At 41.2% G+C, this 16,545-nt stretch overlaps 1 protein-coding gene across 1 annotated transcript; it reads right to left on the reverse strand.

Annotated features, from left to right (window-relative positions):
• Positions 1–1,685: 1,685 nt before the first annotated feature.
• On the reverse strand, positions 1,686–16,008 carry LOC115132332 (protein-serine O-palmitoleoyltransferase porcupine-like). The gene is made up of 15 exons (XM_029664890.2): positions 15,837–16,008; positions 14,900–15,078; positions 14,514–14,706; positions 14,325–14,368; positions 10,948–11,129; positions 10,728–10,858; positions 10,482–10,502; positions 10,211–10,225; positions 9,505–9,630; positions 7,443–7,543; positions 7,121–7,197; positions 6,984–7,047; positions 6,636–6,721; positions 3,847–3,960; positions 1,686–3,705 (listed from the first exon to the last, which is right to left on the reverse strand). The coding sequence occupies exons 2-15, from the start codon at positions 15,036–15,038 to the stop codon at positions 3,604–3,606; spliced, it is 1,395 nt and encodes a 464-aa protein (XP_029520750.1). The 5' UTR covers positions 15,039–15,078; positions 15,837–16,008; the 3' UTR covers positions 1,686–3,603.
• Positions 16,009–16,545: the final 537 nt, after the last annotated feature.

The raw sequence follows: 16,545 nt of genomic DNA on the forward strand, positions 1-16,545 counted from the left end.
ATGAAAACTCTTTCTTGTTGTTGTACTTGAGAACAATTAGCTCTACAGCGCATTGTCCATACAATGATGGGATTATGAGTTTGGGTCGCACCTTCAGACGTTTCGCCTGAGCTCAGCAAAGGCCAGAAGGTTGGACGCCTCATAAGCACTGAGTTTTGTAAAAGACACACAGACTATGGAGCGCAGCCAAAATGCCAGGAACAAAAGGTATTATTTGTAAAGTTAAATTTTATGATTTGGTTAGCCTATATATTTTTTAATTATAGCCTATTTTTTATATATAAAATAAATATTATCATATATAAATGCTTTTCTCGGGGTAGTGTATAATGTAGTGAATTCATGCCTATGCTATACTGTGTGTCTTTTTATTCTATTCAGTTAAAAGCTGAATATGGGACTATCCATCTAGTTGTGCTAAGACAATGTATCTCAGTGCAAGAGGTGTCACTACAGTACCTGGTTCAAATCCAGGCTGCATCACATCTGGCTGTGATTGGGAAGCCCATAGGGTGGTGCACCCTAAGCATTTGTTCTTAACTGACTTGCCTAGTTAAATAAAGGTAAAATAGTGTGTTATTTGTGCCCAGTCTCCTCTACAGTCATACATTGACTATAACATTGACTATATGAACATTACAGTGGAGGCTGATGGGAATCCGTTTGTTGTATTTAATGCCATTACCACGAGCCCATCCTCCCCAGTTAAGGTGGAAAATAAAATACACCATCCCTTTTCCTGGATCATGGGGAGTTATTTTAAAAACTAATAAATCAACATTCTTTCTTCGTTTGTAGGCAACAAATCTGACAAGAAATCAGCCACCAAGGTAAGAACAAGAACTTCTCATTCATTGTAGATTAAAACATTCAAGTTTGAGTTTGTCTAAGTTATTTCCCCCCCAATGAATCTCCTCAGCAACCTCAGAGTCCTAAGGAGCAACCGAAGAAAGCTGATCAGAAAGTAGATAACAGAAAGCAAGGAGGTAAGCATTAGAGTAATAGAGGATTGAGGTTAGGAGGATGGTCTAAAACAGCCTCATGTATATGAGTTGTCATTTTCTAAGTTTAAGTCAACTCAATCCAGTCCTTGCTCTCCAAATGATTGAGAGCTGGACCAAGTCAATTATAGTCGGCTATTTCTTCCCACCCAATGCTACAGTATGTGATAAGCAGGGTCTCGTCTACTTTGCATGTTGTGTGTCTGCATTAAAGGTATCTTTCGGTGTTCCATCCCCCCTTAGGACAGCCGAAGGGAGAGAAGCAATAATTTCCAGGTATTTGTAAAGATGGCTCTGGAGACTCTGCTGGGATCCTGCCATCACAAGCATGGGGGTCCTCGGGGTAGACAAGGCTGAAGAACCTCCCCTGGACCTGCAGACAGGCCATCGCTACACAACTACGCTCACCTCTTCTCACAAGGGCAGAAAGTGACCCACATTTCCATCCATCAGTGATCCACTGGGTATGCCCTTTCTTCCCACCCCGTTTCCCCTCCCTCAGTCTGCTCTGGATTGTAGGAAGCTTGGAAATGGATGGTCACGAGGGCAAACTCAGCCAATGATCTGAGCTTCCCGAGAAACTGAGACCATCTACCCGATTGTTCCCTCTCTTCCCACCCAAAGTTCCTTATTTTGATCAACTGTAACAGTCCAAACCATTCTTGTAAATAAGCAAATAAACTATTATTTCAGTCCAGCAGTTTATTGTTGTTACATGTTCACACAAGATATGTTTTTGAATGCGACGTAAGAACGTGTCTGCTTGGCAGAAATTGCTTACTCAAGGTAGCTTCCTTTAACAGTACTTCACATAAACTTGAACCAAAGATAAATAGCGATTCAGGTTTGATACAAAATGTATTAAAAAGTATCACGTCTCCCTCAGTAGCTTCACACATATTGTATGTAAAAGTTCGACAAAACAAACCCTTGAGATTAATATTTCACTAGGACAGTGGTTAAAGGTGGTGTGGTGTGCTAAGGCTGTGCACTTGTGCCACAGAACAATGAGACAGATATTTCACCAGATGTATAAAGGTGAAGTATCCGTTAGCTGTTTCCACTCACTACCAAATATGGTAGTGAGAGGAAGCCCAGCGGCCGGCAGTGGGAGAAGATGGAAGGAGATGGCCATTCTGCAAATTAAACATTTGATCTCAATACAGTTCTGATACAAAAACTATAAATCAGTTATGAACAAAGTGAACTAAGTTTTGTAGACTTTCCCATTTATCAAAGTAAAATACAAAAAAATGCTTTGTTTAGGTGTGCAAAGGCGAATTGAGTTATTGTACACTTCAGAGTACGCATTCCCTAACCGAAATGTGCAGATGCATGCTAGAACAGGCCAATAGGATCTCACTAGCTCGTGCTTGGCTCTGCCAACCTCCTTGCTTGTTCTGCCCACTATGACTAATTTGTTCACATTGGAAACAGGCTGTGGTCTATAAAAATATTTTCTTGTGCATTGCAATGCAAATGAGTTGAACCTTGTATTCTACAGGAAAGCCTACTAAATTATAGTATATTTAATATCTCGTGGACAGATGTACGTAAATATAACAGATACTGTAGAATCTGTCGGTAAGGAATGGGATGTGTGGGATAACCAGCAGCAGTACGATTCAGTTTATGTGCAGTACGTTCAGGAGTAGTATGCATCCCATTAAAAATAATAAATTTCCTTAAAAGCATGTTTAAAAAAAAAAAGAGCAGGATATAGAAAATGACCAAAGCCTTTAGTTACTGATGCAACTTCAAACGTCATCTTCATTTTGCATCAAAAACAGGAAGTTATGTATTTTCATAATCTGCTTTACAGCAACATGAAGAACTCTGACTGACCAAGTAAAGACTTTAGTATTCTTTCTTGACTGAAGTACAATAATTTGTCAAATATATCACAGTTACATAGTTATTAACAGGACAATGGAAAAACTGGCTAACATTTGGCACCAATTGACATTATTATTTCCATAAATAAAATAAAAAATTATATTTCTACTAAAATCCACAAAAGGAAAGTTGCTGCCTAATAATTATGCTTTGTGCTGTCATACAAACAGAAACTTTCTTAATCTCCAACCTGGGTTTTATTTACATACTCTACAGATGTAATAACTAATTAGGTTGTAATAGAAAAATATATAGCCTTCTAATATAGAGAAACAGGAAAACAATACTTAAATGGCATATTCTGGAATCACTTCTGAAAACGAGTTCTTAGCAGTCCATTAAAGAGTGAATGAATGACCACTGACATGCTGACAGGGTGGATATTGATGGAGAATCAGTGAGATGTCAGATAGCAGATCCTGATCTGTCTTTCCACAAGGGACGAATGCAGCAGCTCAAACAAAAAGTGATTAAAAACTAAATTAAGCGATTAAGGAAGAGTGGGGCATTATTTTAAGAGTATCAAAAATAGTTTGTCACCAGCAGGTTACAGTAAGTAGATAGGCGGTGTCCTGAGCACTGCATGTTGGTCTTGAGTAAAATAGTTTCTATACTGTACAAAGGGGTGGTTCATTTCTCTCCACGTCTATCCCCAGCTCGCTCTCTCTCACATATCCCCAGCTCGCTCTCTCTCACAGACACACATTTAGAGGATGATGCGGTAGAGCACCCAGCAGCCAAACGTCACCCAGTGGCTGGCCCAGCTCAGCTCCGACCACTTCTGAATGGTGTGGTTGGCCACGTCACTCTGTAAAGGGAGAGAACGTAGACATGGGTTTGAAATGTCTAACTCAACCATAATGCTTCGTTCTAAAAGATCTGACGATGACGCAGAGTCATGTATGCATTTGACAGTCTTAGAGACCAACACCATTCAGTAAATAGTTACCTCTTCATCATCATCCATGTAGTCAACACTGGAGTTGAACAGAGAGCCCAGGTATGCCAGGTGGAAGACAGCCAGGGTGCTGAAGGCTACGTTAATGACGTACACCCACAGGACCTGTGTGGATGGGAGGAGCAGAAGAGATTGCAAACATTCTTATTGGTGATTTTTTGGCATTGGTTAAAGGAAAGGTTCACCCATTTTGAATGTTATGTTTTTGTGCATCTTTGAGTGATGTTCCCTGGGTCATCATTTTTATTGGCGTTCAAGCAGGCAGAAATCCTTGCTGCACCCTGATAGTCGCTCTCACTACACTGGAAGGTAACAGGAATACAACTTTTAGATGATAGACGTTTTCACACATGTCATATTTCAATACTGGTCGATGTCAGAACTCCGGAGGACATCTTCTTTCGAATGAGCCATTGATCATATTTTTGCGATATTCCTACCGAGAAATACTGTGGGGCAAAAAAGTATTTAGTCAGCCACCAATTGTGCAAGTTCTCCCACTTAAAAAGATGAGGCCTTTAATTTATCATAGGTACACTTCAACTATGACAGACAAAATAAGAAAAAAAAAAATCCAGAAAATCACATTGTAGGATTTTTAATGAATTTATTTGGAAATTATGGTGGAAAATAAGTATTTGTTCACCTACAAACAAGCAAGATTTCTGGCTCTCACAGACCTGTAACTTCTTCTTTAAGAGACTCCTCTGTCCTCCACTCGTTACCTGTATTAATGACACCTGTTTGAACTTGTTATCAGTATAAAAGACAGCTGTCCACAACCTCAAACAGTCCCACTCCAAACTCCACTATGGCCAAGACCAAAGAGCTGTCAAAGGACACCAGAAACAAAATTTTAGACCTGCACCAGGCTGGGAAGACTGAATCTGCAATAGGTAAGCAGCTTGGTTTGAAGAAATCAACTGTGGGAGCAATTATTAGGAAATGGAAGACGTACAAGACCACTGATAATCTTCCTCGATCTGGGGCTCCACGCAAGATCTCACCCAGTGGGGTCAAAATGATCACAAGAACGGTGAGCAAAAATCCCAGAACCACACGGGGGGACCTAGTGAATGACCTGCACAGAGCTGGGACCAAAGTAACAAAGCCTACCATCAGTAACACACTACCCCGCCAGGGACTCAAATCCTGCAGTGCCAGACGTGTCCCCCTGCTTAAGCCAGTACATGTCCAGGCCAGTCTGAAGTTTGCTAGAGAGCATTTGGATGATCCAGAAGATTGGGAGAATGTCATATGGTCAGATGAAACCAAAATATAACTTTTTGGTAAAAACTCAACTCGTCATGTTTGGAGGACAAAGAATGCTGAGTGGCATCCAAAGAACACCATACCTACTGTGAAGCATGGGGGTGGAAACATCATGCTTTGGGGCTGTTTTTCTGCAAAGGGACCAGGACGACTGATCCGTGTAAAGGAAAGAATGAATGGGGCCATGTATCGTGAGATTGAGTGAAAACCTCCTTCCATCAGCAAGGGCATTGAAGATGAAACGTGGCTGGGTCTTTCAGCATGACACTGATCCCAAACACACCGCCCCGGCAACGAAGGAGTGGCTTCGTAAGAAGCATTTCAAGGTCCTGGGGTGGCCTAGCCAGTCTCCAGATCTCAACCCCATAGAAAATCTTTGGAGGGAGTTGAAAGTCCGTGTTGCCCAGCAACAGCCCCAAAACATCACTGCTCTAGAGGAGATCTGCATGGAGGAATGGGCCAAAATACCAGCAAGTGTGTGAAAACCTTGTGAAGACTTACAGAAAAGGTTTGACCTCTGTCATTGCCAACAAAGGGTATATAACAAAGTATTGAGATTAACTTTTGTTATTGACCACCATAATTTGCAAATAAATTCATTAAAAATCCTACAATGTGATTTTCTAGATTTTTTTTCTTCTAATTTTGTCCGTCATAGTTGAAGTGTACCTATGATCAAAATTACAGGCCTCTCATCTTTTTAAGTGGGAGAACTTACACAATTGGTGGCTGACTAAATACTTTTTTGCCCCACTGTATAGAATTTAATGGAGGGTCTAGCACAGTTTTCCTATTTAGTTCAGGGTGTATTACATGGTGCCATTGCCAGAGATATTATAGAAAGGAGATAGGAATCCAATGAATGAAGGAATGTTTAACACCCCACCCAGCAAACTGTCAACCAATCGCGTTCACGTTATCATGCTGCATCAGGCGGTTGCTAAGCTAATCGTCACGCAATCCCTTCTCAAAGTCAAGTGTATATGTTGAGAAAGGTGCGGATTTTCCTCGAAAGTACGTAATGTCACGATCCCAAAGCTATGCGATATCATGAATAGCAAGTTAATTATCTCACATCTCGGGAAATATTTGTAATGTGTTACTTCTTGTTGACGGAATTCGTGCTAATGTTGGGTTTTGAACTAGCGCCCAATACTCCTATTTACTCCTTGCAGGAGAGAACTCCTTGTCCCAGAATGCACTGCACGGCCCATTGACGTAGCATGGGCAACGTCTCCTCAAAAGTATATCTGCCATTGCAAATGTTTCTACCAACCTTATAACGTCAAAATGAAACATTTGTTGACAAAAAATATTGTTCAGTGTTATTGAACACTAAATTACAGGACTGAATGGATTTGGGTATATTTTTCCTTTAAGTATAAGCGATATTGTGAAATGTTGAATGGACCATTTGCATGGGGACAATATTGACAAATCTTTTAGACTTTACATATGAAAATCCCATTATGCATAAATATCACACAAATAAAATATTTAAACCATACCTTATTGTTCTTGTGAGAGCAGTTTGGCTGGCATTTCTTTGACAGAATACACGCATTAAAAATGGCTGCCAATCTCTTCCGCAAAACTGGAACAGAGGAAAATAAAATAGTCTCAGGCAGATCAAATATAATTCACAATGATTCATCCTGTCATACATACTCAGAATTTGCTGTGCTTTGTGCCACAAAGCCAAGTTAGTTGATTTATTACTAATGAACAATCAATTATGTCACCAAAGGTTATTCTCCAGATGTAAATAGTGTTATTATTGAAAGGTAACGTGGAACTTAAATAAAATTAGCAAAGGGCTATTTTTGAATAGCAGGACATTTATTTTATAGACTTACCATGCTCAATATACGTGATGAACCCGAGAGACAGTAGCACTGCACCCAGGTGGAAGCTGAGACCCTAAAGGCCAAAGGAGACAATGGTAAGAAAATCTCTTACACACCTGCACTCACACCTGCGTGTGCATACTCACATGTAGAAGTGCACTGGCTGTGTATGTCACTAGGATGGCTGAAAAGGTTCCAAGGTTGCGAGCACTGGTAAAAACATCTGGGTGATCAGACAGAAACAGTTTTATGGGAATCAAGTTTGTATTCCGGTTCAAATGGAGTAATTGAGTTGGGATTTTCACTGCTTTACATTTAAAATTGTAGAGAGGCAACTGAAGTTTATTAAATTAATTTTTTAAATATATAAATAACAGTTGTATTAATTTTGTGTATTTGGTTCAAAGTAAGGTTTTTATAGGCAGAGTAACAATGCTGTAAATGTGTTCCATTTCACAGAAAGCTTACAGGTGTTGAGCCATTTGGACATGGGCAGATTCCACGAGGTGGCCACCTCCACCATAGACCTGGGAAACTCTACATGCAAGGGCCTGGCAATCGTCAAATCCCTGGAGAATAAAACACATGCATTTCAGTTGGGCTGTTTGAAGGGGGAAAGAGAACTAGGAGGGGGCCAAATAAGGTATTTACAGTGCATTTGGGAAAAATAGAAACCTTATTTGCACAAGTATTCAGTCCTTTAGCTATGAGACTCGAAATTGAGCTCAGGTGCATCTAGTTTCCATTGATCATCCATGAGATGTTTCTACAACTTGAAATTGATTTGATATGATTTGGAAAGGCACACACACACCTGTCTATATAAGGTCCCATAGTTGACAGTGCATGTCAGAGCAAAAACCAAGCCATGAGGTTGATGGTATTGTCCGTAGAGCTCTAAGATAGGATTGTGTCGAGGCACATTTCTGCAGCATTGAAGGTCCAAGAACAGTGGCCTCCATCATTCTTAAATGGAATAAGTTTGTAACCACCAAGACTCTTCCTAGAGCTGGCCACCCAGCCAAACTGAGCAATCAGGGGAGAAGGGCCATGGTCAGGGTGGTGACCAAGAACCCGATGGTCACTTTGACAGAGCTCCAAAGTTGCTCTGGGGAGATGGGAGAACCTTCCAGAAGGACAACTATCTCTGCAGCACTCCACCAATCAGGCCTTTACAGTAGAGTGGCCAGACAGAAGCTACTCCTCAGTAAAAAGGCACATGACAGCCCGCTTGGAGTTTGCCAATAGGCACCTAAAGGACTCAGTCCATGAGAAACAAGCTTCTCTGGTCTGCTGAAACCAAGATTGAAGTCTTTGGCCTGAATGCCATGCGTCACATCTGGAGGAAACCTGGCACCATCTCTACGGTGAAGCATGGTGGTGGCAGCATCATCATCATCATCATCATCATCATGCTGCTGTGGGGATGTTTTCAGCTGCAGGGACTGGGAGACTAGTCAGGATCGAGGCAAAGACGAATGGAGCAGAGTACAGAGATCCTTAAAGAAAACTTGCTCAAGAGCACTCAGGACCTTACACTGGGGCAAGGTTCACCTTCCAACAGGACAACGACCCTAAGCACACAGCAAAGACAACGAAGGAGTGGCTACAGGACAAGTCTCTGAATGTCCTTGAGTGGCCCAGCCATAGCCCAGACTTGAACCCAATCAAACATCTCTGGAGAGACCTGAAAATCTGTGCAGCAACACTCCCCATCCAACCTGAAAGCTACAGAGGATCTGCAGAGAAGACTGGGAGAAACTCCCCAAATACAAGTGTGCGAAGCTTGTAGCGTCGTACCCAAGTCTTAAGGCTGTAATTGCGGCCAACGGTGCATCAAAAAGTACTGAGTAAAGGGTCTGAATACTTATGTAAATGTGATATTTTTTCTCTTTGTTACATACATTTGCAAAAAAAATATCTTAAAACCTGTTTTTGGTTAGTCATGTTGGGTTCTGAGAATATGAAATGTATTTATTCATGTCACTGAGGGAGAGAGGGTAATGTATAACGTTTACATTATATCAGGTATCCTATTGAAATATTGAGTGCCGGAAAGCGATCACATGACAGGCATTGATAAGGGGAGAGCCATGGATTAGTGATGGGGGGGGGGGGGGTAAGATCAGGCCACGTTAAGGTGTATGGCCCATATCACTTAGTGTCCTGGCTAGCAGTGATACAATGTTTGTTCAGATGTGTAGGAGGAGACTCAGCCTAGGCGGAAGGGTTAAATCAGTGCTTGTGTGAAAATGTGTTTGGCTAATGCAGCTGTATTAATCCTCTGTGAAGAATAAACTTGGTTAATCTTTCATAGTGTCCGTTGAGTTTTTTACTCTGAGAATTAGAACCGAACAGTCATTATGGGGCATTGTGTGTAGATTAATGAGGGAAATTTGATCATTTTGAGAACAAGACTAACGTAACAAAATGTGGAAAAAGTCAAGGGGTCTGAATACTTTCCAAATGCACTGTAAATTATGGCACGTCTATGCCAAGCCTAGTTACCATGATGCTTTAATGCCCTGACCATTTGAGGTTGTCTTTCTCCTCAGTAAAGCCTGCTCCAGCCAAAGTGGTGGTGGTCTCACTCAGGTAACCCACAAAGTAGTTGCTGAAGTGGAATGAGAGTGCATTCTCATAGGCCAGGAGCCACCTAGAGGTCAATGGAAGGTTAGATTAGAAGACACCTGTCAAAATAAAAGCCTCAAATCACACTAGTATTTTCCTGTGCTGTATAAATTTCCACACTGAGGTTGGACTAATACTGTGAAATTGTTTTAAATATTTGATAATGCCCTATTAGTGTAAGAGCTGTTTGCTGGGATGTAGTTTTGGCCTGCCTGGTAATGTGGTAAATAGACCAATAAGAAAGAGTGTTCCCAACCTTTCTGCCAATAACAGCTAGTTTTCTCCTCCCCACTCAAATGTTTACTTGTTCTCCCACCAGATTCCCCAACCAAACGCAATTGATGTGAGCAGAGGTGCATACGAGCACTTCTTTCCCACTGTCGCACCTTCACACTGCACTTTTCCACCTTAAGTCCATTTTTATTTTTCTTGCTTGAGAAATTGCTCTTCTCTAGGTTACTTTTTGAACATTTAATTGAAAACAATCATAGTAAGGTACTTAATTGTTAAGCAGAAATGATTTAATATTGAGATTAAAACTACTGCATTGGACCTAACAACAATAATACAATTCTCCGTGGTAATATAAATGCCATTAAACATACCTTGCCACAGAAGCTCTGCGCAGCAAACAATTGAAGGAAAATGTTAATCAGTTATCACCATTTATTTTATTTAATACATTTAACTGATACACACTCACTCTTAAGTCTCATGGCATGAGTGGGCAGGACAGAGACGCGGTTGTAGGAATGATGGGGATAAAGAAGTGCAGGTGTCAGGAAGGTGGAAGAGCTGGTGAGTTAGAAATGGACATGCAACATAAAATAAATTACGGAGAATGTTGTATCGTCACTAAATCGGATAAATATTCACCTGATCTTCCGTTTTGTTTTGCTGGGGATAGAGACAAGGGAAGAACATTTATTTCAAGGGAGAAAAAGAAACAAATAAGAATGTGCACATTACACTACAGAAAAACATTACTCAAACATCTTTCCTACAAAAAGACATTTACGTTGCACTTGTCTTTGAACGATCACACATCAATGTCTGTGGATGCATTCTACGACCTACAGTAAATCATTACAAGAGCAATAAGAGGTTAGGTCATCCACTTACTTGCGTAGCAGCTTGTCTCCGTAGATGGGGATGAAGTAAGGGAAGAGGTAGGGAGCAACACAGTTAGAGGTGATCAGACACAGCTGGCTCTTCACCCAGCTGACACACACTTTCCATATCCAGGAGAAACTCTGAGGAAGACGAGGAGAATCTCTCAATATCCTTCACCCATCTTCTTCCGTATCCCTCTGCTCTAGACAGGACTTAACATTGAACTTACCAGTTTGCGGCCCTCTATAGCCTCTCTGTAGCTGTTAAAGCTGATCCAGGGCCCAAATATGATCGTCCCAACAAAGTAGATATAGCCCATGAACTCCACAGGAGAAGGCACATTAGCCACCACACCCCGATCCAGGTCAAAGGCTAGAGAAATGGCCTTCATGGCAACCACCATCTGGGAACCTGCAGATACAGAACTCAGTGAGACTTGAAAACATTAACAATGATATTTCATGTACAACCGCATGTACAACACAATAGCTGTAACCTGTTAATGAATCTTTCACTGGGTTTTGGGGGATACACAGTACCAGTCAAGTTCAGACACCTACTAATTCAAGGCGTTTTCTTTATTTTTACTATTTTCTACATTGTAGGACAATAGTGAAGACATAAAAACTAAAATAATATAGTTGAAGTCGGAAGTTCAGACACTAATTAAGACACGTTTTTCAACCACTCCACAAATTTCTTGTTAACAAACAATAGTTTTGGCAAGTCAGTTAGGACATCTACTTTGTGCATGACAAGTACTTTTTCCAACAATTGTTTACAGACAGATTATTTCACTTAATTACAGTTCCAGTGGGTCAGAAGTTTACATACACTAAGTTGACTGTGCCTTTAAACAGCTTGGAAAATTATGTCATGGCTTTAGAAGCTTCTGATAGGATAATTGACATCATTTGAGTCAATTGGAGGTGTACCTGTGGATGTATTTCAAGGCCTACCTTCAAACTCAGTGTCTCTTTGCTTGACATCATGGGAAAATCAAAAGAAATCAGCCAAGACCACAGAAAAAAAATTGCAGACCTCCACAAGTCTGGATCATCCTAGGGAGCAATTTCCAAACACCTGAAGGTACCACGTTCATCTGTACAAACAATAGTACGCAAGTATAAACACCATGGGACCACACAGCCATCATACCGCTCAGGAAGGAGACACGTTCTGTCTCCTAGAGATGAACTTACTTTGCTGCAAAAAGTGCTAATCAATCCCAGAACCGCAAAGGACCTTGTGAAGATGCTGGAGGAAACAGGTACAAAAGTATCTATATCCACAGTAAAAAGAGTCCTATCTCGACATAACCTGAAAGGCCGCTCAGCAAGGAAGGAGCCACTGCTCCAAAACCATAAAAAAGCCAAACCACCAGATCATTATTTTAGGAGAAATGTCTTCTGGTCTGAAATAAAATAGAACTGTTTGGCCATAATGACCCTCTTTATGTTTGGAAGAAAAAGGGGGAAGCTTGCAAGCCGAAGAACATCATCCCTACAGTGAAGCACGGGGGTGGCAGCATTTTGTTGTGGGGGTGCTTTGCTGCAGGAGGGACTGGGGCACTTCACAAAATAGATGGCATCAGGAGGATGGAAAATTCTGTGGATATATTGAAGCAACATCAAGACATCAGTCAGGAAGTTAAAGCTCGGTCGCAAATGGGTCTTCCAAATGGACAATGACCCCAAGCATACTTCCAAAGTTGTGGAAAAATGGCTTAAGGACAGCAAAGTCAAGGTATTGGAGTGGCCATCTCAAAGCCCTGACCTCAAACCTATAGAAAATTTGTGGACAGAACTGAAAAAGCATGTGCGAGCAAGGACGCCTACAAACCTGACTCAGTTACACCAGCTCTGTCAGGAGGCATGGACAAAAATGTATTTATTGTGGGAAGCTTGTGGGAGGCTACCCAAAACGTTTGACCCAAGTTAAACAATTTAAAGGCAATGCTACCAAATACTAATTGAGTGTATGTAAACATGTGGTGAATTAAATAAAAGCTTAAATAAATCATTCTCTACTATTATTCTGACATTTCGTGTTCTTAAAATAAAAGTGGTGATCCTAACTGACCTAAGACAGGGAATTTTTACTAGGATTAAATGTCAGGAATTGTGAAAAACTGAGTTTAAATGTATGTGGCTAAGGTGTATATAAACTTCTGACTTCACCCTTATGGAATAATGCTGTAACCAAAAAAGTGGTAACCAATTTGAAATAAATGTTATTTTTGAGATTCTTCAAATTAGCCACCCTCTGCCTTGATGACAGCTTTCCACACTTTTGGCATTCTTTCAGCCAGCTTCACCTGAGGTAGTCATGCATTTCAATTAACAGGTGTGCCTTGTTAAAAGTTAAATTGTGGAATTTATTTCCTTCTTAATGTGTTTGAGCCAATCAGTTATGTTGTGACACGGTAGGGGTGGTATACAGAAGCTAGCCCTATTTGGTAAAAGACCAAATCCATATTATGGTAAGAACAGCTCAAATAAGCAAAGAGTAAAGACAGTCCATCATTACTTTAAGACATGAAGGTCAGTCAATCTGGACAATTTCAAGAACTTTGAAAGTCTTCAAGTGCAGTCGCAAAAACCATCAAGCGCTATGATGAAACTGGCTCTCATGAGGACAGCCACAGGAAAGGAAGACCCAGATTTACCTCTGCTGCAGAGGATAAGTTCATTAGAGTTACCAGCCTCAGAAATAGCAGCCTAAATAAATGCTTCACTGAGTTCAAGTAAAAGACATCTCAAAATCAACTGTTCAGAGGAGACAGTGTGGATCAGGCTTTCATGGTCAAATTGCTGCAAAGAAACCCCTACTAAAAAGGACACCAATAAGAAGAGACTTTCTTGGGCCAAGAAACACGAGCAATTGACATTAAACCGGCGGAAATCTGTCCTTTGGTCTGATGAGTCCAAATGTTATATTTTTGGTTCCAACCGCCGTGTCTTTGTGAGACGCAGGGTAGGTGAACGGATGAACTCTGCATGTGTGGTTCCCACCGTAAAGCATGGAGGAGAAAATGTGATGGTGTGCAGGTGCTTTGCTGGTGACACAGTCTTTTATTCATTTAGAATTCAAGACACACTTAACCAGCATGGCTACCACAGCATTCTGCAGCGATACACCATCCCATCTGGTTTGCGCTTAGTGGGACTATCATTTGTTTTTCAACAGGACAATGACCCAACACACCTCCAGGCTGTGTAAGGGCTATATGACCAAGAAGGAGAGTGATGGAGTGCTGCATCAGATGAACAGGCCTCCACAATCACCCGAAAAGCAGCCAACAAGTACTCAACATATGTGACAACTCCAAGATTTTTGGAAAAGCATTCCTCATGAAGCTGATTGAGAGAATGCCAAGAGTGTGCAAAGTTGTCATCATCGGCAAAGGGTGCCTACTTTGAAGAATATAAAAATATTTTGATTTGTTCAACACATTCTTGGTTACTTCATAGTTTGTCTTCACTATTATTCTACAATGTAAAAGTAAAAATAAAGAAAATCCCTTGAATGAGTAGGTGTCCAAACGTTTGACTGGTACCGTATATATATATATATATATAAAAACTCATTAAAGTATGAACCAACCTCTCATTTTGTGCCAGGTGGTGGTGTCCATCATATGCAGCTCTCTGGTTGGATAAGTCAACAGTAGACCAATTAGAGGCTGTTTACTCCACTAGGAGCTAAAAGGACTAAGTCAAGTTGTTTATCATCAATCATCTTTGCTTAAAAAGGTTGTATGTTGTTGCCTGGTAACAGAGAAGGCATACCTACCCCATGAGCAGGTAGATGAGGATGGTGATGGAGAGGAAGGTGGCCCGGTTACTGGAGTGTCGACAGAGGAAGAGGATGAGGTAGCACAGTAGACTGAGCAGTACCACCCACACCATGTGGAGCTCAAAGAACAGGTACAGGGTGTAGAACCCTCCTGCCACAGTGCTCAGGTGTTTCACATAGGATGGGAGGCCTGACCAGGCCAACAAAACAACAACACAGAAGAGAATAAGAGCATGTAGTTGTAGACAGTCATAACACATGCATGTAGTTCTTCAGTACTATATAATCATTTTTCAAAAACGTAAAAGACTATCCTAATACTCATGTCTGCGACAATGAAATTCCGAAAGTGACGTTTCAAACAAAGGAATGTGAAATCTCACCCAGAATCCAGAGAAGTCGGCATAGAAGGCAGATGACCAGAAGCTGCCAGACCTGCTCCAGGCCCTGCTGAGCGGTGGGCAGAAGACAGCCCTCCACAAGCTCATGGAAGAACTCCTGTCGGCTGAAGGACCCCATCATGCTATTCACAGAACCTTGGAAGGTTCACTCTTCGTGCATGCTGACAAAGTAAGCAGAGCAGGGTTACTGGCTAAACTATATTAACTTTTTAAATGCAAGTTCTTTAGCAGATGCGGTTATCCAGAGTGATTTACAATTAATACATTCATCTTAAAATAGCTAGGGGCACAATCATATATCACAGTCGTTCCTCAGTAAAGTAGTTATCAAGTCTGTGATAGTAGGAAAAGACATCTGTGCATCAACAAAATGCATATGATATGCAGGCAGCTGTGTGCGTTCATGGACAACTACAGACAGTACCAGGCAAGCTGTTCTGCTATATCAATATATCGTACATTTAATCTATAAGTGGCCCAAATGGTCTTCCACAAACGGACAGGTTTATGTTGTTTCCCAAGCTACAACACACAACATTAATTTGCATGCTGGTTTACAAGGCACAACTCACAAATAGCTAGCTAGCAGGCTGGCGCCATACAAATCCGTCCTAATCCGCAGTGCAGTTGTCTTCACACTGACGTCAGCTGCGGTTTGCAAAGGTCGTAGCAGTACAGTCTTCCATTATTGTGCTCACTTGATAACGATAGTTATCCGCTATTAATGAAATTCGCTGACCATGCTTTCTCACCAATCATCGACCATGATCAGATAAGGAAATACCTACACACAGTGGTGTCTGGATTGTCAGCGGAGCCCAACACGCTACACCGCCAGAGGGAGAAAGACGCTTTTTCACGAGACTCAGCATCATTCCAGATTTGCTTATATTTTTGAGAGGAAAATGATGTGTTTTACCTCCAAACCCTTCAGTCAGTTGTTCCCTCAAATGGGTTTACTTGTCCGTTTCTTCTATCTGTAACCACTTGACACAATGTTATGAGCTTCATGCACGGCCGGTCCAGATGTAGCGTGACGCCGACACCAAGCACCAGGTCATAGCATCAGCGGCAGTTGCTTTAGCAATTATATGCAGCCAGTGCTACTATACAAACGGATTAACCAATCAACTGCGTCGCTTTAGAGGAATCAGCCAATTATTGGAGTTGGTTGCCCCGATACAGTTAGTTAGCAAATCAATTGCAACTGTTACCAGTGGTGGCGTTGACTGTATGCCCAATCACAAAGGGTACATACGGTACAGGTATTATGCGACCAATGGGACGCATACAGCGAAAAATACGCTCCGCCTGCAGATATCCTTTTGGTCATGGATTCGCAAATGCGTTCCAGCGAGCATAGCTTTGTCTCAGACAAACCTTACGAACCATATCGATAGATAATAGATCAATTGATTTGCAAAAAATCTAACAAAGTTAATCAAATGTACAAATTAATAGTGAGTAAAGTAATAACTCTACTGTGGCTTTGGGAGACCAGGGAATATCAAATTAGTGACAATATCTATGGTCTATGTCTATATACAGTGCATTCGGGAAGTATTCAGACCCCTTGACTTTTTACACATTTTGTTAAATTACAGTTATTCTAAAAATGGATTAAATTC

The sequence above is a fragment of the Oncorhynchus nerka genome, linkage group LG7, assembly GCF_034236695.1.
Source record: "Oncorhynchus nerka isolate Pitt River linkage group LG7, Oner_Uvic_2.0, whole genome shotgun sequence".
NCBI classification, from domain to species: Eukaryota; Metazoa; Chordata; class Actinopteri; order Salmoniformes; family Salmonidae; genus Oncorhynchus; species Oncorhynchus nerka.

What these genes read in the sequence shown, in the direction of transcription:
- LOC115132332 (XM_029664890.2), bottom strand. Translation starts at nt 15,038, where the DNA reads ATGATGGGGTCCTTCAGCCGACAGGAGTTCTTCCATGAGCTTGTGGAG. An exon ending in CACCTGGCACAAAATGAGAG is followed by an intron (nt 11,130 to 14,324) that starts GTTGGTTCATAC and finishes CTGTATCTGCAG; the next exon opens with GTTCCCAGATGGTGGTTGCC. An exon ending in CAGCCAGTGCACTTCTACAT is followed by an intron (nt 7,048 to 7,120) that starts GTGAGTATGCAC and finishes TTTGGCCTTTAG; the next exon opens with GGTCTCAGCTTCCACCTGGG.